Below are 24,770 nucleotides of genomic sequence, written 5' to 3' on the forward strand. Positions count from 1 at the left end.
TCTCGTTCCCCCCTTTAGCTTTATTCCTCATACAAAGTCATAAAGTCGTGTAAAAAGCACTACATTAAACAAACACAGCAACAAAGAATAACAAGATCAGCATCACAATCATGAATGTCATGCTCAAAAGGTCAATCTCAACCAGATGAGTAACTTTTACACTTGACAGTATTACACCAACATGACAGCAGTCTGGTTTTATGGAGTGCAGACCAGACAATCAAGTGACTGACTGGTGAGATTTGAAAATGCCCTTTGGGTAGAAAGATACACTGCCAAGTCTGACCATCTGATCTAATGTTTCTAGTAGCTTGGAATTAAGGTTTCTGTAGTTAAATGTGACGATCAAGTTCCCACATGTCATTTCTGATTTTCAACTTTCCAAAAGAAGGTAACCTTTTTGAGGAAAACAAAATGCATTTTTTCCAAAAGTGCATGCATCCTGTTGAAAGTAAAGATAATTTCCATTATGGCTTTGTGTTTAGACTAAAAGTACTGAATCAAATTTGACAGCTCTTTTTTTCTGAAAGATTTCCTGTGTGCCAACCTATATTTTTGCAAAATAGACTGGGTGGCGCTTAACTTTTTATTCACAGTATACATGTGACCAACCTGCTATCATGCTGCTGTCTCATCTGTCCCATCGATGTAAGAGATGGAATATTGCTGAGTGGGTTAGGAGTCTGGATAAACTTTAATTTAACAGTCCTCTATAAGCACATCAGGAACAGTTATTTTTTTTATTTAAGAAGCAGAGTCATCATATCTGTAACAATATTTCCTTTAATTGTAAATACAAACAATTAAAACATCCCTAAAACAGTTGCCAGATGAACTTTCTCTAAATACGGAATGGTCTTCACAACTAGTTCAGCCTAACATTTCCACAGCTTCACATCTTAGTTTTGAAATAGGCTGGCGCTTTACTTTTTCTTCTCAGAATATACTCACTAGAACACAATGGTCTCCAGCCATTGTGACAGGTGAGTTTAGTTTTACACTGCTCTTACAATATTCCAGCAATATTACAGTGGTGGACACCAGAAATGGGCTTCATATGTACCCATGTGGGGAATCAAACATAGACCTTGGGCATGATGAGCGAGCGCTTAAACCATCCTGTCTCTGGCTTTCTCGTCCAGACTGTTCTAACAAGACATACAGCTTCTGCTGATAGTCTTAGGAGACGATGCACTCTACATTTGGCATATCCAGGGAACCCATGATAGACTCAGGTCAGAGGATTTGTGCCACTCTCATGTATACCGTCCATGCCCATTTGTTTCTGTTCACTGTGTGACTTTCATACATCACCCCATTTTTGAAAGTCCTGGATGCCCATCTACAAGGCTCAGTGGTTCCTACTGGGTCAGCGTGACCTTACCCTACACACTGTAACACACTGAAACACACGTGTAACACTGACCTACATCAGTTGTAGAGCAATGTCTAATAATGACAGCTATGACTGTCTTGTGCACATGAACCAATGAAAGATACCACAAAATCATATTGTTTCTTTGTGGGAAATATGCGTCTAACTTCTGCTCACTGCATAAACAATGTAATGATTAAAATCCATGCAAGAGTACAAATATTTTGTTTTGTTCATATGTAGTTACATTTCTTAACTTCAAGAGATTCAAACATTGGCTTTGGTGATCTATGAATAGATTAGCAGGAAGATGCCACAGTGTTGGTTCAGCTCTTTTGAAAACAGGAAACAACTCAAACCATTTGTTGAATTGGCAAAAAGGATTGGAGCTGTAAAAATACATGAAAAATATTGCCACGGAAAGTCACAGGATCTGACACTCCTTTAACTGGAAACAAAATTAATAGATGAGGCCAGATGATTCCATTGTCTCAAAGAGGAACACCCTTTCAGGGGAAAATCACCTGCATGGAATCAACACTTAACAATGAGTGAGTGAGTTTAATGGCAAATTAACCAATACTGGAGCAACTTCATGAACACCAGAAATAGGCTTTGAACTCTGTACCCATGTAGGGAATCAAACCCAGACCTTTAGCATGATGAGCGAACACTTGAACCACTAGGCTATCCCATGACTTAACAAGGAATATTTGATGATGTCAATAATCAGCAACAGTGAAATTCATAACAATATCCTGCCAACATACTAGTTTTAATTTGTCTAAAACTGCATGTTAATACTACTGATACAAAAACACCATGTTTCATTTAAATTCCAAAAAAAAAGATCAAATGACAAAATATGTCCCTTGGTAAGATGTAAGTCAAACTGCCTTTACAACTGTCAACCCTTCATGCCACAAACTGATGCAATGAATTAACAGCTTTGATGGTGAGGTTTATGATGGGTAAGTCTATGGTGACAGTCGTTATGCTAAGGCAGCTTTGTGAAGCTGGGCCCCATCCTGAATGTTGGGACAGTGTCTATTGCAACAACCACTTTGTTTCAATCACTTATAGTGGAACTTGACCTTCAGGAGGTATCTCATCTTGATTTGTGCCGTGTCGTACACAATGAACTCATTGTAGTTCAGAGTGTAGCCATGAGGGTTTGTAGTCCCTGTGTCGGAACCTTTTCCAATAGGAACAGTTGTTCCACACGACCTGCAGAAGAAACAAAACCAGTTCTTTTAATTCACCGACAAAGGCACTTAATAAGAATGTTATGTAGGCTGAATTTCAACCAGTGGTACAGAGAGATTAAATTGCTTGGATTGCTAATTAATTTAAAAATGCACATTCACAAAATATTCCAGCAATGCTACTGGTTATTAGCAAGAACAAGCTCCACATCATGTAAAATCGTGGGAAGTGAATCTATCTTCTGAGAGATGAACCAACATCTCCCTTACCCTTTCCCCTATGTCAACATCTGACTGGTTGGTAAAATGAGGGACTGAGTGAATTGGTGTGCGCGTTTCCAGCGATATCACAACTGACAATCTAGAAATGGACACAACACAATGTGTCCTGTTATAATGGAAGCTGTGAGAGCCAAATTAATGCTAAAGGGCTTGATGAGAAGGATTGTGGCCGTACCACAATTAACTATACTACTACACACAGTGAAACAAACCAGTGTTTTCAACAACCACCTCTCCATCGCTCCACAACAGGATAGCCAACATCATCCAACCTAACACAATGCAAACCCATTCTCCTCTCCCTGGGGAGAATACTTACATTGTCTTATGAGTCTTGGGGTTCGGCGCTATCTTCCCTGCACCCTTCACACTGTGTTTCCCTGGCGGTAACTTGGCAGCATTGTAGTCAGCAGCGAGGAGTTCGTTCACCGAGCCAAGGGATACCTGGTGTACAAGCAAAAACGTTAATATTGATCCATGTTCACAAGTCTGTCATAGCAACAACATTCTTAACTCTCATATTGTAAAGGGAGTGTCCACATTCTTCAGTGTCATACCTTAAAGGAGGGAGTCCACATTCTTAACTCTCATATTGTAAAGGGAGTGTCCACATTCTTAAATGTCATACCGTAAAGGAGGGAGTCCACATTCTTCAGTGTCATACCTTAAAGGAGGGAGTTCACATTCTTAAGTGTCATACCACCTGTCATACCTTAAATGTCATACCTTAAAGGAGTGAGTCCACATTCCTGTCATATCTTAAAGGGGGTTTCCACATTCTTAATGGTCATACCCTAGAAGGAGAGTACACAGTCTTAACTGTCATGCATTAAAGGAGGGAGTCCACATTCTTAATGTCATACCTTGAAGGAGGGATTCCTTATTCTCACCTGTCATACTTTAAAGGGAGAGTCCACATTCTTAACTATCTTACCTTGAAGGCGAGAGTCCACATTCTTACCTGTCATACCAAAGGTTAAAAAATCCCATTGCCTGACGCCTGGGACAAGTCTGTTTTCATTTCGGGCAATCAAATAATGGTACATTACTTGCCAGTGCCCTACTACATAGTTTCCCCTTATGGTTTTGAAATGTTCAAATAAACTTGGATTTCATTTGATATCAGTTCAAAATGTAACTACGTCGCAATGATAAAAAGTAGAGTTATCTTTATTTGCTATTTATCACTTTTCGGTAATTAGTCCAGTCAACATTAACATCAAATACCACTGATGCTGATTTATTCTTTAAAATTACGGCATAAAGTTGGGGCAAGTGGAAAATTAGTGAGGACAAGTTAGTCTTTGCCCTTTGGCAAACAGCTTTTAAAATTTTCTGGGAACTCCTGCACACCTATATGGGATGTATCTATCTTAACTATCAAAATCAAACCAAAAAGAGGTATTAAAGACCTGGAAGGACAATTCTCACAACCATATTCTCCCCCTGACAACGATCTACAAGATCTGCTGCAGATGTGACTGTCTTGAGGCCCAGGCTTATTGACACGGTACGCCAGCTGCTACTCAATAATGAAGAACCAGCACATCACAAACTGCCCCCACAAGTCTCACAATACAAGTGGCTGACTGATGCTTTTTGATAACTATTCTCATCCAATTCAAGTATTCTTGAACTGCTATTCAAAGACATGAACAGAATTTATGTTCTTATCAAACATATTTTGTCAGGCATACATGAAATATCACGTTCAATGATATGCATCAGTGCCAGCTGCTTTAAAGTTTTCCCTGTGAAATGTGCATACAATATTCTCCAAAAAGTTCCTTTCACACTTACCTCACACAACAATAGCAGCCCAATATTTTTTGCTCTTGAAGTGAAGCAGTAGTTTGCACTCTTGCTGGACATGTCAGCAAAATACACTCCCTTGCCAAACTGGGGAAGAAAACACACGTGCCAAACTATATCACACATGAGTGAATGAATGGTTCAGATTGTACTTCTGATTTCAATATTTGTTAGCATGTGTGCAAGTACATGTGTATATATACATATTAACTGTTAGTAAAGCCAGATTTATGGATGTCAACTTCTTTATTGTGGCTTTCCATAAATCTGGCTTTTGTTATGCTTTCCACTACTGAATGCCCTTCAAAGATTTAATATTAACTGCTGTGCATACTGTGTGGTGGTGGGAGGGGCTGTGTGGTGGTGACTGGTATTCATGTTGATGTGTGGTGGTGACTGGTATTCATGTTGATGTGTGGTGGTGACTGGTACTCATGTTGATGTGTGGTGACGACTGGTACTCATGTTGATGTGTGGTGGTGACTGGTACTCATGTTGATGTGTGGTGACGACTGGTACTCATGTTGATGTGTGGTGGGGACTGGTACTCATGTTGATGTGTGGTGACGACTGGTACTCATGTTGATGTGTGGTGACGACTGGTACTCATGTTGATGTGTGGTGACGACTGGTACTCAAGTTGATGTGTGGTGACGACTGGTACTCATGTTGATGTGTGGTGGTGACTGGTACTCATGTTGATGTGTGGTGGTGACTGGTACTCATGTTGATGTGTGGTGGTGACTGGTACTCATGTTGATGTGTGGTGGTGACTGGTACTCATGTTGATGTGTGGTGGTGACTGGTACTCATGTTGATGTGTGGTGGTGACTGGTATTCATGTTGATGTGTGGTGGTGACTGGTACTCATGTTGATGTGTGGTGGTGACTGGTACTCATGTTGATGTGTGGTGACGACTGGTACTCATGTTGATGTGTGGTGGTGACCGGTATTCATGTTGATGTCCCCATAACCTTGACTGCCTCACATTCAGGTTTGTCCTTACAGTGAATGAGTTTAGTTTTGCGTTGTGTCTTGGCAATATTCCAGCAATAGGACAGGGGGACACCAGAAATGGGCTTCACACATTGTATCCCTTTGAGGCATCAAAACTGGGTCTCGGCATAATAAGCAAATGCTTTAACCACTAGGCTACCCCACCACCCCCATTTCAGATCCTGTCAATCATTCATCCTGATAGGCATGTATCTTCACATCATTCCTAGGAAAGTCAGGTAACTCTGGACAACATGACGTAACTGAAGTCTGTAGTCGGTCAAATCTGGACCAGCCACACCAATGGACCTTGACTAACAGGTAATATAACACAATGAGCTGAAAGTCAAGATGACAGACATAATGACAACATTAGAGTAGTACTCAGAAGCCATTTAATCCACCCAATCCCTACATTATGACTGTACATACCATGTATCCTGTGACAGGAGCTTCGGGTGGAGCGATGCGTAGACCCTGGCTTAGAATGCCGACCCAGTTGGTTAGCCGCGATCCATGCCACAACAGCATTCTGGGACAAGGAGGTCAAGGAGGTCAAGGAGGTCAAGGAACAGTTGAATACGAGCATACCAGGTCACATTGATCTGATGTCGAACTGCATTACTCACATGGACTTCATCAACCAATGATCAAGTTGAATGCATCAGTTTCCACGGATCTGGCTAAGGTTTCAAACAATAATCTGTACCCTTGACAGCCAGATTTGACTTCAGTATTTCGTCAGAATTGCAGACATTTAACATTGTACATTAATAGCACATTTAATACAATAAACTTGAACTGCTCATTAAAGATTTTAATTCCTTAATAGTGTTCACTGAATTAGACATCACCTCTTCAAAGCCAAAGTAATATCAGAGAAGGGGACAAATTCCACCCCTGTTGGGTATTAAATCTATGTCTTCCATCCTGATGAGTTTAATTAATAAGCCATCAATCCAATTCTCTATGATCCACAAACTAACCTGTTTCCATGGTCAATAAATTTAGTAGCCTCTCCATCCTTCTGGCAGACAAAAACGTCAAGAAGCTCCATCTTGTACATGTTGTGTGTGGAGGCGTGGGTGGTCTGGAGGTACTCATTTAGGAGCTAAAGTAGGAAACATTTGTGGGAATATACAAGATGGGATGACAACATTCATGCAAATATCAAAGCAGATCTGGGTCTCCTTTCACAAATCACCCAGGCAATTGTAAATCACTAAGGTAGCCTTAGCGCAATGTTAAGAATGGAAGTTAACGTTAACCTTAGTACAGGTTGCTTCGTGACAGGAGCCCCGACATATAGCTGTGTCTGATAAGTTTTGTTATAATCTTCTGTCATAACACTGAAGTAAATGATGCAAATCATAATTGAAGCTATTTCAGACAATGGAAATAATCCCAGAAGCCACTTCGGTAAATTTTGGTAAATCTTCCCTTGAAAAATCACAACACCAACAGAAGCTTGATGCTATATATTCAACAATATCCATCAACATGATGTTCATATAAAAATGATGATGGTACTTCCACCCCACAATATTCCACACCACAATACTCCGCCCCACAATACTCCACATCACAATACTCCACATCACAATACTCCACCCCACAATACTCCGCCCCACAATACTCCGCCCCACAATACTCCGCACCACAATACTCCGCCCCACAATACTCCGCCCCACAATACTCCACACCACAATACTCCACACCACAATACTCCGCATCACAATACTCCGCACCACAATACTCCGCCCCACAATACTCCACATCACAATACTCCACATCACAATACTCCACACCACAATACTCCGCCCGACAATACTCCGCCCCACAATACTCCGCCCCACAATACTCCACATCACAATACTCCACATCACAATACTACACATCACAATACTCCACACCACAATACTCCACCCCACAATACTCCACATCACAATACTCCACCCCACAATACTCCACATCACAATACTCCACATCACAATACTCCACCCCACAATACTCCACCCCACAATACTCCACCCCACAATACTCCACATCACAATACTCCACATCACAATACTCCGTCCCACAATACTCCACATCACAGTACTCCACATCACAATACTCCGTCCCACAATCCTCCACATCACAATCCTCCACACCACAATACTCCGTCCCACAATACTCCACATCACAATACTCCGTCCCACAATCCTCCACATCACAATCCTCCACATCACAATACTCCACATCACAATACTCCGCCCCACAATACTCCACCCCACAATACCCCACATCACAATACTCCACACCACAATACTCCACACCACAATACTCCGTCCCACAATACTCCGCCCCACAATACTCCACATCACAATACTCCACCCCACAATACTCCACATCACAATACTCCACATCACAATACTCCGCCCCACAATACTCCGCACCACAATACTCCACACCACAATACTCCGCCCCACAATACTCCACATCACAATACTCCGCCCCACAATACTCCACACCACAATACTCCGCCCCACAATACTCCCCACCACAATACTCCGCCCCACAATACTCCGCCCCACAATACTCCACACCACAATACTCCGCCCCACAATACTCCGCCCCACAATACTCCACCCCACAATACTCCACATCACAATACTCCGCCCCACAATACTCCACCCCACAATACTCCACATCACAATACTCCACACCACAATACTCCACACCACAATACTCCGCCCCACAATACTCCGCCCCACAATACTCCACATCACAATACTCCGTCCCACAATACTCCACACCGCAATACTCCGCCCCACAATCCTCCACATCACAATACTCCGCCCCACAATACTCCAAACCACAATACTCCGCCCCACAATCCTCCACATCACAATACTCCGCCCCACAATACTCCACACCACAATACTCCGCCCCACAATACTCCACACCACAATACTCCACATCACAATACTCCGCCCCACAATACTCCACATCACAATACTCCGCCCCACAATCCTTCACACCACAAAGGGGCATGCTTAAGCTGCACACAAACAATACACCATTATTACCCTGGATAACCCAAGCTGCCTGTTATGAGCTAGAAGGCTATAGTCATGTGACTGATCCCACCGGGTACCCATTTTCTGCTGTCTCAACAGAGGCAATCTTGAACAAATGCACTTACCTTGGTGAGACCACATGTATCAAATGTGTTTCATTGTTTGGCAGGTCTTAGAAACTCTCAAAAGACTTGTGACCTGAGCTCTATGCATAAGACCACACACCACCACGTATGAATAATCTACATCAGACTCTCCTAAGATCCAGGTAACTATAACACATGTTACTGTGGGCTACCAGTTCTATCAGATAAGTCCTAACATATTATTTTCACGAAACAGTCAGAGAGTTCTGGTTCCAAGTTGACCGTTTTGATCACTGGATCCTGATGTCTTACCACCAGAGCCATAATGAAATGACAGTTGAACATGGCAGCCAAATCATTCAAATCAGACTCACCAAGAAAGAAATTTTAGTTGAGCTGGAACTTACCTTGAAATCTGCATGACTCTTGCTCATTGGGTCAAGGCCACATTTGAGTGAATGGTAGTGTCTGTCCACGGGATTCTCAGACATGTCGCCTTCCTTTAACATCTTGATTGCAATCTCTATATCACTCAGGGCCTGAAGAACAATTAGATCCACAGTCACATGTAAACACACAGCACGAGATAAATTATCAGACACTTGTCGACTTAGTAATTTAGAGCAGTGTAAGATCATCCAGAGACTTACCTCCAACAGCAGAATCTTGTCCTTCACTTCCTGTTTGGTCCTGATGATCGGCGGCGTCTTCATCCTGTGTGAGAAACACGATGATGATGAAAACCTCACAGAACATAGGAAAACCCTTCACTGCTATCAGTGGGGCAGATTCCACAAACATGTTCAGAAGGTTGCAGTGTTTTAACAATACACAATTGGATTCCTACTGACATTTCCATGTGGGCACATATCCTGGTTCAGCCAGATTAATGAACAGAGAGGACAAGCATATTATATTTCCACCAGCCAGCACTAAGAAAGTACTTCTCTGTGAATATTACCATCCGCTGTCATTTGAAAACTGTCAACTACTAAAAATTGAGTATTTTCTATTGCAGAACCACACTGACAAATTTCACAGAATGTAAAAGATAATCAAATTCCAAGGGCAGATAACTCAGGATATGGCGACTGGTATTTACCCAAAGTTGTGAGGAATGCGAGTGTAGAAGTCGTTACAAGCATCTGTCAACTTCCGGCTCATGTCGCCCTTGTTGATCAACTCTTCAATGACTTTCAAGGCTGCATAACCAAACTTGATCTGGTTCTCCGTCAGTTTGCCTGCAACAACGCCACACCACTGATGCACATGGATACTAACACTACATAAAACAGTAGTATTTACCTATTGGCAAATAGCATTGGCACATCTGCAGGATATCTCAAAAACTTTGGCAAAAATACCTATCATATTTCATAAGCAAAGGACTGTAAAATCTTCAGGACAATCAACATAAGACATTATCCCTCGCAATGGCAAAATACTCCAAATGTATGTGAATGTTTTGGAGTGTATATGACAGATTGGAAGAATAGTATTGTAAGGTTTTAGAATAACTTCCATTCCAGAAAATAACACTAAGACCAAATTCAGTCGAGGTCAAACTTGTTGCCGATAGAAACACAAAAAATACCCCATTAGGGAATCAGAACCTACCAAAAGCCACCACTATACCACCAGACCGATCTATGTGCCAATATTGGTAAAGAAATAGTGAACGGCTTTAAAGGAGCACAACCACCAATTTCAGTCAAAGTCAAACTTGTTTTCATGAAAACCACAAACATTTATACAAACCTGTAGAGGTTATGAATTCTTTGAAGAATGTCCTCCAAGGGGTACATATATAGCATTAAAATGTCCATTTAAAATGCCTACGACAGTTGTAATAATATTGAATAAATATTTTACAAAACAAAAAACTCGTTTTTGTCTTGTGAGACCACCCTTACAGGGCCCCCACCCGGGCCCCTTAACAGCCAAGAGCAGGTAACTCTCCCTGTGTACCTCATACCTCACTTTTCATGCTGAGATTGTCAGACAGAATGTGGGGAGGCGGGTGGCCGTACCCCAAGGAGGACATTCTTCAAAGAATTCATAACCTCTACAGGTTTGTATAATTCCTTTTCAGAAGTCCTCCTTGGGGTACATATATAGCATATGGCAGACCCCCAACGAACGTGAGTCATGAGCGGCATTCTGTCTGCTAATGTGTACCCTGCACACACTCTCATACACTGCCAAAGCTGCGAGTGATAGAGAAATACACTTACCCAATCACCAAACCGCTGATGGCAATCAGGCGGGGGCGTGGCAAAATAGGGCCGAAAGAGCCAATCCACAACGACCCCCAAAAGGTTATGGACATATGACCACACCCCATGCCATATACTGTCAATATTCCCCCAAGCCAGCGAAGTAGTGCCAGGGATAACAGTGCAAAGGGGAATAAGAGCGTATGTCGACGCTAAAGTGGAAAAAAATGTCTATAGGTAGTTTGGGTTTTTTTGTTGTTTTTTTAAAATACCACCACCAGAGGGTACCCGTCACCAATAAAAAAAGTATGGTTTCGTGAAAACCCATCACAAGGAACATTTCAAACAAAGTCGAGATCTCATAAGCTCATTCAGTTAGGGGAATCATGACTCTGCCCACTGGTGAGAACTGTATGGCCAAACCGAGCATGTTCATGTGAATGTTTGTCCAGCTGGTAGTGACGGATAAACGTGCTCAGTCGGATCAAAATAGCCGCAGAGCAGATCTCAATGGGCAGAGCCGCGGCATAAGCCTGTGACGTAGCCACTGCCCTAACTGAATGAGCCTTTAACCCATTAAGTTCATAGAAGTGGGTGCTGATATATCCTTGGTGACATTGTCATTGGTGTCATTATTGAGTTGATTCATCTGTGACTCTGTATACTGATACCCAACCTTCCTCGAGCATTTACTTGAGAGTTAGAGCCTTTAAAAGAAGATTACCCTGCACAAATCATGGAAACCTCCAAAACTGAGTTTCGTGCAGTTATCAAGTTTGTCACTAAAGAAGGTGTGAATGCAACCGAAATCCACAAACGCATGATCAATGTGTATGGCGAGGAAGCCCCTCAATATTCCACTGTGGCAAAATGGTCAGCTGAGTTTAAGCGAGGTCGCAGCTCCTTGGAAGATGACCCACGGTCAGGAAGACCTTCTGAAGCCATTACAGAAGATACAATTGCCCGGATCCAACGCTTAATTATGTCTGATCGGAGAATAAAGGTGGACGAGATAGCTTCAGAGTGTGGCATTTCACATGGAAGTGTTTGCACAGTGATCCATGAACACCTGCACATGTCCAAGGTATCCGCAAGATGGGTCCCTCGTAACCTAAATGCACATGATCGTCACCAGAGAGTTGAATCCAGTCGTGAGCTGTTGGACATCTACAACGCTGATCCTGATAACTTTCATGCTCGTCTGGTTACTGAGGATGAAACCTGGATTCATCACTGGGATCCCGAAACCAAACAAGAATCCATGCAGTGGAAGCACAAGCATTCTCCTGCACCCAAGAAGTTCAAAACACAACCTTCTGCTGGCAAGATCATGGCAACCGTTTTCTGGGATTCAAAGGGTGTCATTCTCATAGACTATAAACCACCTAAAACTACGATCACAGGGGCTTACTATGCTGACTTGTTGAAAAGATTGAGAGCGGCCATCAAAGAGAAGAGGCGTGGGAAGTTGACAGCTGGAGTCATGCTTCTCCACGACAATGCACCAGTCCACAAGAGCCGTGTTGCACAAGCTTCTCTTCAACAATGTGGCTTCGAACAACTAAACCATCCCCCATACAGTCCAGATCTGGCCCCCAGCGACTACTATCTGTTTCGCAATTTGAAATCTCACTTGCGTGGAACAAGATTTGCCAATGATGATGACCTCAAGGCAACAACAGAGGCGTGGCTGAGGGACCAATCTGAAGACTTCTATTTCAAGGGCATAGACAGTCTCAAAGACAAATGGGCAAAATGCATTGAGGTTCAGGGAGACTATATTGAAAAATAAAACCAATATCACAACCATTGTGTTCTGTTTTATATCGAGTTCTATGAACATATTGACTTCCCCTCGTAAATGGCAGAGACAAGCCACCTAGATATGATTTGCTTGTTCGCTGGCAGACCAGCTCTCCCCCCCGCCATAACAACAAAACAACTGGTTATCTTTTCGGATATCAACAGTTCGTTTGATATAAGCCCTGAGGGTCTTACGGACATCTAAGACGTGAGCACGTCGAAGAGATGTAACGGACGAGGGAGTCTGCATGAGCTTAGGGAGTTCGATAAGCACTGTAACATGGTTCGTCCCCCCAGAGGCAAACAGATCCACCTGGAACGACCCGAACAACCGGGAGATAATCCCGAATATCCTTGGCCGGGGCCGAAGGATAAGCAGAGGTAAGCGCCAGGGGCCGTAAACGAGAAGTGTGAGGCTGTTCTAACAAGGGCTTGGATTCCTTGAAGGTAGACACAGCCTCCGCGGCCTCCCAGACCACCGATGCCGCTCCCGGGAAGAGAGTAGATCCAATCCGGAAGGGCAGTGACAGGAGCGCTTGTTGAATGGCCGGCGAACAGCGTGCCACGGACAGCCACAACCTACGGAGGCCCATAACTGCTGCCATCATCTGGCACGCCGAGGACCTGATCGAATCGTGTGCCAAATGAGACTGCACCTCCGTAAGTTGCTGTGCGAGTGTAGGAGAAGCACACTCCTCCTCGACACTGCCGCCATCCACAAGCTGACGCTGCAGCACCGAGGTGTATGCATCGTGTATTGTGACTTTGAGCTGCATTACGGTACTGCTCCTCAAACGACTGGTAAGCCGATTTGAGGGCAGTAACGTCAGACGTAAATGGAGGTAGGCACCGCCCTTGTTTAGCCGAGGCTAAAGAGCTGCCCGACGACCCCCCCACTTCCCGGGCGACCGATGCATAGATACAGTCGTCGACCACTGGAGGGCTATACAAGCTGAGAGGGCCATACAAGCTGGTGGCTGGGGATTCCCCCGGAAGCTGAATTCGGACACACACCTGACTCCGGACGAATGCCGATCTCCTGGCGGAAACCGGACATCATGTCTGAAATCAAGGTATGCACCAACGCCATCTGCTGCTGCAATAAAGACGAGATTAATTCGTAGGTTAAAGGTTGCGGGGGTTCAGTAGGAGGTGCTGCGGAGGTAGATGCGGCTGTTGAGTCCAAATATCCCCCCCTCTCCCCCCTGCCTAGATCAAGGATCTATAAAAGATCAAGTCCACATGTCTAGATTTTTTAAGCTCTAGGGGAAAGCTCTTGACAGATTGGGTATCCTTGCTCGTCGTGAGCCTCTTCTGCCAGGCAACGAAGGCACACAAGATGCGTATCCCGTGGGGGAAGTTTTGCGCTACAAGTAGCACACTCCTTGAACTGGAAAAAACAGAACCACACTATGACTAATACCAAGGCCCGTCAAACCAACAAACACATGAGTATTTAACAGAAACAATACTACGCACAGGTGACATTTAACTGTTAAATAATGAAGCTATTTACCAAAACATTCAATAGCATCTTTTTTACCATGGAAAAGAGGGGTAAAAACATACAAATATCCTGTTTACAACCACACCTAAAATTAGGCTGGAAAAAAATAACCACCAGGTACGTGCCGACCGCCATCTTGTCAGCCACATGGCTGAAGACCACGGCCACCACTCAAAGTTACAACATTTCCTGAATGAAAAAGAGTGAAATATGAATTCCTAATAGCGCCTGTGCGTTAAAAAGGCACCATACATACGGTTTTTGTAGCTTTCTCACTCATATTTCTCTTCAAACTCGTAAGCTTCCTCTAAATATGAGGGCTGCTGAATGGACAAGTGTCCTCTGTGACGACAACATGAAAAGTGAGGTATGAGGTACACGGTGAGAGTTACCTGCTCTTGGCTGTTAAGGGGCCTGGGTGGGGGCCTTGTAGGGGTGGTCTCACAAGACAAACACGAGTTTTTTGTTTTGTAAAATATTTATTCAATATTGTTACAACTGTCATAGGCATTTTAAATGGACATTTTAATGCTATATATGTACCCCTTGGAGGACTTCTTCTGAAAAAGAACATAATTCCCACACTGGTGTAACCCCTTAAAGGCACATCTAGGTTTGGGAGATCTGCTCCGGACAAGATGACATCCTCAAACCCACAGCCTCAAAGTTATGTTTCCATGGAAACTGCACACACACACACAAAAATAAGTGCTTGTCACTATTGTGGCAATATCCCTAGCAGCTAAAGCAGACTGTAATATTTATAACATATTCAATAGTTCCACCTTTTTTAACACTCAAGATGCATGAAATGACTGGTATCTGAACCATCACCCAATGTAGGTTCTCGACGAAAATTTAAGACATTGATTGCCATGTTTTATGAGATATAACATAAGCTTGAAAAGGGAAGAAAGTGTTGTAGTCACTTTGAAAATAACATGAAGGTCACCAAAATCAACTGGTGTCTGTGTAATCCCCCGCTGTGGGATGTCACCAAATTTGAAGACACAGGATAAAACAGTGCATGAAATATCAGGTTAACAAGAGCTTGAAAAGTGGTCAAAGAGTCGGGGTGATCTTGAAAATAAAGTCAAGATCACCCAAATTGACTGGTGTCTATCTAATGCACCAATGTGGGCTGTCACCAAATTTGAAGACAGTTTATGAGATATTGCGATAAAAACAGACGTGGTTACTTTGAAAAGAAGATCAAGGTCACCAAAATCAACTGGCGTCTGTGTAATTCCCTGATGTAGGCTGTCACCAAATTTGGAGCCATCATACCGAAGTGGACATGACACTATTCATGCAATGATTGGTTGTTTATTGTAGTCCTCAGCAATATTCCAGCTATATGGCAGCGGTTTGTAAATAATTGAATCCGGACCAGACAATCCAGTGATCAACAGCATGTGTACCGATCTACGAAATTGGGACATCTCTCAACCAAGTTAGCGAGGTTCACCACCGAACCCACCTCTTCTGACAAGCACGAGATCAAGCTGAAGATCAATTAACCTGATCTTCACAGGTGATAGGTACAATGACACTGATGGGAATACCATGGTTCTACATATATGGGGAATTGACAGACGTTTTCATCGTGAATAGTACACTCTTTAAACTATTGGCAAATAGTGTGGCGTGTGTTGTTGAACAGTCACTCTAATCAGACAGTATATCTTTCCCAAAGTAAGAATATACCACTGTCCTCTAACTGTGCTCAACAATCTTTTCAAAATTGAAACAAGGTGTGAGTGAGTGAGTGAGTGAGCTCGGTCTCATGCAGCTGTTAACTGAATATTTCAACATCACTGTGGGGAACACCAGAAGTGGGCTGCATACTTTATATTCAAGTGGGGAATCAAACCTGGGCCTTCGGCATGACGAGCAAACACTTTAACCACTACGCTACCCCATCGCCCCCAGGGAAAAGAGATATTCTTACCTAAAGGTGCCTTCTTGGCATCGTACTTCATCTCTACGACTGCATCCTCCATGGACTTGATGTCACATATTAGGTTGATGAGATCCTGCAAACATGAACCGAATATCAGCATGTCTTGTGTGGTGAAACATCAGATATATTATGTAAAAGATAGAACTCCATGGGGACAATGTTATTTTGAATACTATGCAATCACTTCCTAATTTCATTTGCATAAAAAAGCCTAGACTGAGACAGACATAGTGCTCTTTAGAGTGTGTGAGTGAATTATTTTTGGTTCTTGATTGACGCCAGCCATATGGCAGCAGTCTGTAAATAACTGAGCACGGACCAGATAATTCAGTGATCAACACAGGGATTCAATATTCTTAAAAGTCACTTGCCACAGGGCAAGTGACTTCAACAAAGTAACTTGTCCTGACTAATTTTCCACTTGCCCAGATTTTATGACACAATGTTTGATGATAATGTTTACTAAACTATTTATTGAACAGTGATAAATTTCCGAGAACGATATTATCTACTTTATTATTTCTGTGAAATTTATTATTTATTATAGCTACATTATGAGGAGATATGAAATTAAATCCAGCTTTATCTGCAGTTTGAAACCATAAGTGGAAATGATCTAGTAGTCCATGGACATATAAGATACCATTATTTGATTGCCCGTAATGACAACTAACTTGTCCCAGGCGTCGGGCGATGGGATTTTTTAACCTCTGCAACAGCATGAGTGAGTGGGTGAATGTTCTTTGATTCTCCAGTCAGCAATATTTAAGCCAAATCATGGCTGCATGTAAATAACTGGACCAATGGTCAACGCTTGATTGATCAATGATCACTGACTTATAAATAGCTCCACAAAGGGTACAAGCCAAACATGAAGACCAGAATATATTTCCCTTATGTTCATGACACTTTTGTTTACTGATAGAAAACATCATTGTGACAAATATCTTGCACATTGCCCATCCTGGTTTTCAGCTGAGACGTAGAGAGTTAGCAAATTATCAATTCAGTGTCTTACCTGTAGCCTGGTATCGAGAGTGGAGTCCGGTCCTTTTACACTGTTTTCCTTCTTAATGCTTGGTGCATCTACTGTGTCCTCTGCTGCCTGTTAACATGTAAAATATACTAAGTGGATCATATTTGGGCATCCTTTTCTTTCTGGTGGCCTGATAAAGCAATTAGTACTCATCTTTCCCCCATGAAAATGAGAAACAAGTCAGTTCTCACTTGTACAGCTATATACCAAAGACAGTGTCCTACTCACACCATGCATGCACGCATGCTAACACACCAGCCACTTCTCACCTCCCCTCCCATCAACCAGAGACAGTGTCAAGATTGTGCCTGTCCGGTCACCAGCCAGACACAGTGTCAAGATTGTACCTGTTCCGCCACCAGCCAGAGACAGTGTCCACTTCTCACCTTTCCATTCCCACTTGAGTAGTCCATGGTCAGCATGTCGTACTTGCCAGCCATCTTTACAAAACTGTCTCGTGATGCCCAGTCATTTCTGGTCTTGTCTGAAAATCTGAAACAGTTTGCAGCTATTAAAACCAAAACAATACACTGAGTCTTGTCTTCCCTCTCTAAACTTGCTTATATACAAGTGGCAAGGACACACCTGAAACAGGTGACATACATGTCACATACTGATACACAAAGGATTGGAATGGGTGACTGACTGAATGATTGACCCTGCCTGATTGACCTCTTGACCAGATGTATGCTCAAGCCTTTAGAGCAGCAGTTGGATGTCTACTTACTTCTTACAGAAGATGTTCTTGGCCTTGTCAAGATCGCCTCCGCAGGGTACAAGGTTATTCTGACCCTTGTAGCCTACACGCCCCCAACGCTGCCACACATGGTATGCCTTCTTACTATCTTCCTCCAGAATCTGGATCAGGTAATACTTGTTGTTGTTGTTACCCACATTAGTCTGAAACAAACAAAAACATTTACTGAACCTTGTTACACAGGTCCTGGTCAGTCTAGAACTTGCTAGTCTAAACCTTGTTGGTCCTGCTCACTGATTGTTGGCGCACGTCATTGTATCCCCACTGATGCTTGATTACTATACTACTGCCTGCGGTGTAAAACACAAAGAAACCAACCAATCTGGTCCCTTGTAGCATGGTTCCTGTGAGTCTGGATACTGTTAGCCTGGCTCCGTTCTGATATAAACATTTTGGATGTATTCACCACTGTGGCTTTGATACAGAAATGATGTAGGATTGCCTGCTCTGAATGGAATTTCAATCAAGGTAGCCTTTGTTTCCCACGCATTTATTACAACATAATCAAGATACAACAGACCTGATTAGTTGCAGTATATACACTATCACTTGTAATTATCCTCTTGACATTCACTAATCTGGAAATTCACCAAACTGGACATTCACTAATCTGGAAATTCACCAAACTGGACATTCACTAATCTTGACATTCACTAATCTGGAAATTCACCAAACTGGACATTCACTAATCTTGACATTCACTGGATATCATTGGGAACATCCTTTACATCAAAGTAACCTGACTTGACTCAGCATGCAGTCCTATACATCTTTTGTATCAAAGTAACCTTACTTGATTAGGCACACGATCTTTTGTAATCTCACCTGGTTCAGCATGCAGTCCCAGACATCCTTTGCATCAAAGTAGACGTGTGCTTTATTTACCAGGCTGCATTCTGGGTCAACAGGAGCTTTCCCCTTCACAACCACAGTCCTCACTGAAACACCGAGGTGTCAGACATGCCTTGACCATCACTTGTTAAAAGATTGTTAAAACAATTTGATAATTTCCAAACCACAGAACTTCTCCTCACCTGTGGACTTTTTAGGCTCTTCCTCTCCATCTTCCTCCTCCTTCACTCGTCCTGACTTGCCACGCCCACTTTTACCTGCCTTGCCCCCACTCTTGGCTGCGGATTTTCCTGTGGACTTGGCAGCAGGTGCATCTCCTGCACTTGACACTGATGGCATTTCTTCATCCTCATCAGCAACACCAATAGCATCTACTTCATCAACATCATTCTCTGCAGCGATGGAATCTGCATGATAAACATGATATTCTATGTGAATCTGATATCAGAACAACGTGGACGTCCCTGCACCTTATTTCACTCACTGAATACATCCACAGTTACATCCGAGTGATCCTACTGTAGGTCTATCATCAGAATAGATGGTGTTTACAAGTAAAGGCTAGGCAACATAGGGTCAGGCCAATATTTAATCATTCCGCAGGGCATTAAGAGGATTCATCATGGCATCCCAATGGCATCTATGGTATCATCTCATTTCTTTGATGGCAATACAAGGATTCTTCCCTGACATCACAAGGATTCTTGCAACACAAGGATTGCTCATGATATCACCAGGATTCCTCATAGCATCACAAAGATTCCTCATGACTTAAGATTCCTTGTCACTTAACTAAGATTGCATCACAAAGATTCCTCATGACATCACCAGGATATGTCATGACATCACCAGGATTCTCCATAGCATGACAAGGATTCCTCGTGACACCAACAGTATTCTTTACGACAGCACAAAGATTCCTCATGACATCACAAGGATCCTTCACGAGAGAACAAAGATTCTTCATGACATCACAAGGATCCTTCATGACATCACAAGGATCCTTCACGACAGCACAAAGATTCTTCATGACATCACAAGGATCCTTCACGAGAGCACAAAGATTCTTCATGACATCTCAAGGATCCTTCATGACATCACAAGGATCCTTCACGACTGCACAAAGATTCTTCATGACATCACAAGGATCCTTCACGACAGCACAAAGATTCGTCATGACATCACAAAGATTCTTTATGACATCACAAAGATTCTTCATGACATCACAAAGTTTCTTCCAGGCTAAGATCTTAACAATACACTTTAAGCAGTATGACTACACTAGTTCCTCTTCATAGGAGAGAGTGAGTGAGCTTAGTTTTTACGCCACACTCAGCAATATTCCAGCCATATGGTGGTGGTCTGTAAATAATCGAGTTGGGACCAGACAATCCAGTGATCAACAACATGAGCATCGATCTGCGCAACTGGTAACAGATGACATGTGTCAACCAAGTCAGCGAGCCTGACCACCTGATCCTTTAGTCGCCTCCTACGACAAGCATAGTCGCCTTTTGTGGCAACCATTTCTTCATAGGAAATATAGGTACATGATGGTGAATAGATGTACATTGCAAAAAACTCTACGGCATTTGACTGGCTAGGCAAGCAATGACTAGAGAAATATGTGCACACATCATATTGTAAACGCAATATGCCTGAATAAACATAATAACTGAGTCCATTCTGGAAAGAAAGACCTGTCACTAAAATTGCAATAACTTCAGACAGTAACCAATTTCTGAATCCACAATCATCTGCCGAAGGCCAGGAAGAAGATCCAGGCAGACTAATTAATTACGAGCACAGCAAATAGCTCACCTGCTTTCTCCCTGGCCACTTTGCGAGCAACTTTTGTTGTAGTGTTGATCTGTTCCATGGTCTTCAGATCGATGCTATAAGAGCGATGCATTGCCTCGATGTCGACCGTTTGGTCAGTGCCATCTCGCAGTGTCTGCTCCAACAAGAGACTAGTGTCAGCAGGATATGGGTTCCATTTTCCATGCTCATTCTCCCACTGCCACACATAAAAATCTGGAAGCAGAAAATACCGAAATACTGACAACTTGTAAACGTTCATGGAGGTAATCCTATTCAGTATTGGCGATACAATAGAGGTTATGAAATGGTATCAGTCCAAGTAAATTTAGGCTCAGTAATTACTACAGTGCTATACTGAGTAACAAACCCAAGTGGACTGTCATTTCAGCCTAACTTTGAGCAACATATGACCGCTCAATCAACACGAGGTGACTGAATGGGTTTAAAGAATCAGACAAATCAAGCGCATCACTATCTTGAGGAAAATAACAGTCAGAATTGTTTGAGTTTTGAGGTAAAAGTTTAAAAGGTATGTGTGAATGGTAATTTCTGGAATTTGGTAAGCTTTCAGATTGGTCAATTCAAAACTGTCCACTAGGGTTTGTTAGTATAGTAGTGAAACAAATAAAACTGTTTGCTTAGCCTGGATACCTTATTTATCACGATACAATATGCATTTTGATACACATTATTCACGTCTTGTCATGAAAAAACTTCTTGACAAAATCTCTCTGAGCAGGATCCAAAGGGAAAGAAAGATGAAACTGCACGTGGTTATTTCTGGCAGTGAATTGCAGTTGCTGATTACAGTTCATTTTGTGATAAGTGTCTGACAAAATACGGGATAGTGAATGTCATGTGAGTCATTTAGTATTGACATAATCATAAATAATATAATGAACGGTATTGTTGTAGGAAAATTCATGGTGCACTGCTGCATCTTCTCACTTTTACAGTGATGTGAAGGAACATAAACAGGAGGGAATCTATGTCAACATGTCGTCATGTGTCAGTGACAATCACTGTGTAAGAATATTTAAAAAACATAATACTATATACATTGATGGTCAGTCGCTGGAAGCATGTACTACATTTAGATTTGGGTTATATTTAGACATATATCTGGAAATGTACTATAAGATACTGTAGTACTGTCAGAAATAGAAAATAAACTGTTTTTCAAATTTATCTCTACAATTTACGTAGATGATATGTGAAAGTGGGAAATATCTCTTAAAATAAGTTCCAGTGGCTGGACATAGAAAACGTGAAAAAAGGAATTTACTGAGGAGAGATTGGTGCAGAAACGAGCAATGCTATTTTTCTGAAGTCCAAAGCAATATATTTGGAACAGACTATGGCTTTATGCAAATTACTAATTTGTGCACAATGATAGTGTATCACAAAGGGCACATTTTAAATGCCCATTTACAAATTAGACTCAGCTTCATCATTAATGATGGCTGTTGTTAAAAGTAATAACTTTCATGCTGAAACTATTAAAGACGTAACTATCAGTGTTTATAAAAAGTTACAGGTAGGAGAGGGTTGTCTCAAAAGCCAAACCAGGACATAGCAGATACGTACCACAGCAATGGTGTATGGTCTTAGTATCATTTTCGTATTTATCTGAAAAAGTATTGTTTTATGGTTTATTGACCTGTTTAAGCAAGAGTAGTTATCAGTCTAAGTAAACTTATCCTCAGTACTTTTCGTTACACTCCACCACTGAGTATAAAAAATACTTAATGGGAGGTCGCGACAGGCAACCTTTGAGACTGACCAATCAGAACACAGCTCACCAAATCATGATAGTGCACACTCGCACATCCCTTATGACTTTTTCATCTCGAAAAGGTTCGTACCCGAACGATTCCGAATGCTATTTAACACTGCACTGAAAACTGTTTAAGACTAAAACTGCCCACCTTTATGGCTATCAATATATTCAACTTGTACCTGTGCGTTAGCCATTTTGAGCGTTTCTTTTTATACTATGAAGCGGATGACAGTTGGTGAACGCTCGCTCAAGTTATGAGCGAAACAGGCTATAATTAACAGCTTTAATCCCTTGCACAACAAGACACTTTTGGGCTTTGGGCTATATGGGAATAGAGGTAGGTCAGTTTGGGCAAGAAGACACCTTTTCAGCAGCCATTCGTATTTTTTCTAGGTTTTGCCTGATTTTTATGAGTTTTATGGATATTCTCTTATCTATCCCACTGAATGGCCAGTTAAACCCAAATGAGTTATTTCAACATATCCTATTTGCACTTGTGTAAATTTTTAACATTTTTGTAAACTGTTTTTTTTTTATTTCTGACAGTGCTTTAGGCATTTTTGTTTACTGGTTTCAGACCAAGTTCTTCCACAGAATGACTGTCAGAGAAGCAGATAATAACATCACCATCAGAGTCGTCTGCCTTCACTGTCAGTCGGATTCGTCTCTCCCAGCCAGTCTTCTTGTTTTTCTGCACCATCTTCCCAAACTGAGCAATGAGTTTCACAGACTTGGAAACACTGTACTCATACTGGAACAGAGAAGGTGTCGTTACAGGATGTGATCACACATACATAGACTTGTTAGTCTTGGTAAAATTCACAATTCCAGCCTAGTTTGGCAACGTTGGAAACTGGACTGCTATGGTCAGTTATCTCCCTTAGGGAAGATGACATACACTGAATGATACTTCAGTGAATAAAGAAAGCTAAAAGCAAATTGACAATGGAGGAGTTGGTGAGAATGAAAATCACCTCTTTCTTTTTGCTGTTGAATGCATTTGTGACATTGAGATTGAGATTGTCTCCATACTGCATCCACTTGCCACCATCCCCCTCCCACTCCCATCGTACGGACACGCCCTTGATGCTCGCCTCATCATGACGTGCTTTCTTTGCTTCCTTGGGTGCATCACCCTCTGCACTTCTCTTCGCTGAAAATATTAAAGCAGAGTGTCAGCAGAAGACAAACGACAAATTAACAGCAATTTCCACGTCTTTGACCAACAAAGCACAAGAAGGAGAAACATGTCTTGTATTGCTGAAATAAATAGCTATTTCATTACAAAGTTACAACTAAACCTTAAGGATCTTAAAAGGAGTGTGTAGCACTAAAATGACTGCTCCAAGATCTATGATTGGAAAGTGAAGCTGAAAGGGACATGCAGTTAGATGAGATGCACAGCCAGTCGGCTGAACAAATAAACATTATGTAAACTGTGTATAATAACTGACAGTTTGATGTCATTATTGAGCTAATTTGTTTCCTACACGACCATTCATCTTGTTTTTTTCACGCCGAAAACACAAGCAAAGATAGGGCCACTAATAGGCTCTTTTATTAATCTCTGAAAACACTAAAGCACACAGTAATGATGTCAGCCCACCGATGATCACATGAAATTAGCAGCAGTTCAAAGAGTCAACACTGTAACCTTTCAAACGCACAATCACTTATCCCTTCCATGTACATGCGTATATTTCATTGTGTACAGAGATACTGTTATAGTTAACCCACGTGACAATCTCAAAGGACGACAACATGCGGTAATAAGATAATTGTGACATCCTCATAGTAGCAGTAAACAAAGAGCTTGCTTCCTGGTACAACTCTCATGGGCATTGACAACCACTTGGTCCACACTGACTAGGCTGTCATGGTGATATTGCTACAAAATAATGGACATTTTTTGGCATCGGCGCTTCCTGGCACATAATACCTGGCTTAGATCGCCGCCCCATGCTTGATCAGCGTGTCGAAACTCTACTAAGCCTCAACTTGCACTGAGATATTTATACCGACACTTGTGACAAGTTCCCACATGTGTATGGGTTATCTCAAAAGTAGGATCCTAATGCGAGATTTCAAAATCGTAATGCTCCCAGATTTCAAATTGTTCGTCTGTTTCTGTTGCTCTTGTAACATGAATACACTTATTTTGTCATAGTTTACATCAAACAGTAGATACTCCAACGCAATAACGTCGTTTATAGTAT

At 42.1% G+C, this 24,770-nt stretch overlaps 1 protein-coding gene across 1 annotated transcript; it reads right to left on the reverse strand.

Moving 5' to 3' along the window:
• Nucleotides 1-24,608, reverse strand: LOC137257605 (poly [ADP-ribose] polymerase 2-like). Its single transcript, XM_067794927.1, has 18 exons — nucleotides 24,494-24,608; nucleotides 23,529-23,707; nucleotides 23,182-23,305; nucleotides 20,775-20,987; nucleotides 19,136-19,360; nucleotides 18,927-19,039; nucleotides 18,072-18,244; nucleotides 17,731-17,836; nucleotides 17,327-17,413; nucleotides 16,297-16,381; nucleotides 9,922-10,060; nucleotides 9,470-9,533; nucleotides 9,227-9,358; nucleotides 6,658-6,782; nucleotides 6,104-6,203; nucleotides 4,663-4,761; nucleotides 3,182-3,306; nucleotides 1-2,602 (listed from the first exon to the last, which is right to left on the reverse strand). Exons 1-18 carry the CDS (start codon nucleotides 24,513-24,515, stop codon nucleotides 2,449-2,451), a joined length of 2,265 nt encoding a protein of 754 aa, XP_067651028.1. The 5' UTR covers nucleotides 24,516-24,608; the 3' UTR covers nucleotides 1-2,448.
• Between the last annotated feature and the right edge of the window lie 162 nt (nucleotides 24,609-24,770).

This window comes from Haliotis asinina, chromosome 12, assembly GCF_037392515.1.
Source record: "Haliotis asinina isolate JCU_RB_2024 chromosome 12, JCU_Hal_asi_v2, whole genome shotgun sequence".
Taxonomy (NCBI): domain Eukaryota; kingdom Metazoa; phylum Mollusca; class Gastropoda; order Lepetellida; family Haliotidae; genus Haliotis; species Haliotis asinina.

Excerpts from the sequence above, each read along its gene's own strand:
- LOC137257605 (XM_067794927.1), bottom strand. The coding sequence starts at position 24,515 with ATGGGGCGGCGATCTAAGCCAG. Across the intron at positions 19,040-19,135 it reads AGAGCCTAAAAAGTCCACAG|TGAGGACTGTGGTTGTGAAG; the intron begins GTGAGGAGAAGT and ends TCGGTGTTTCAG. Across the intron at positions 17,414-17,730 it reads ACTCAAGTGGGAATGGAAAG|GCAGCAGAGGACACAGTAGA; the intron begins GTGAGAAGTGGA and ends ACATGTTAACAG.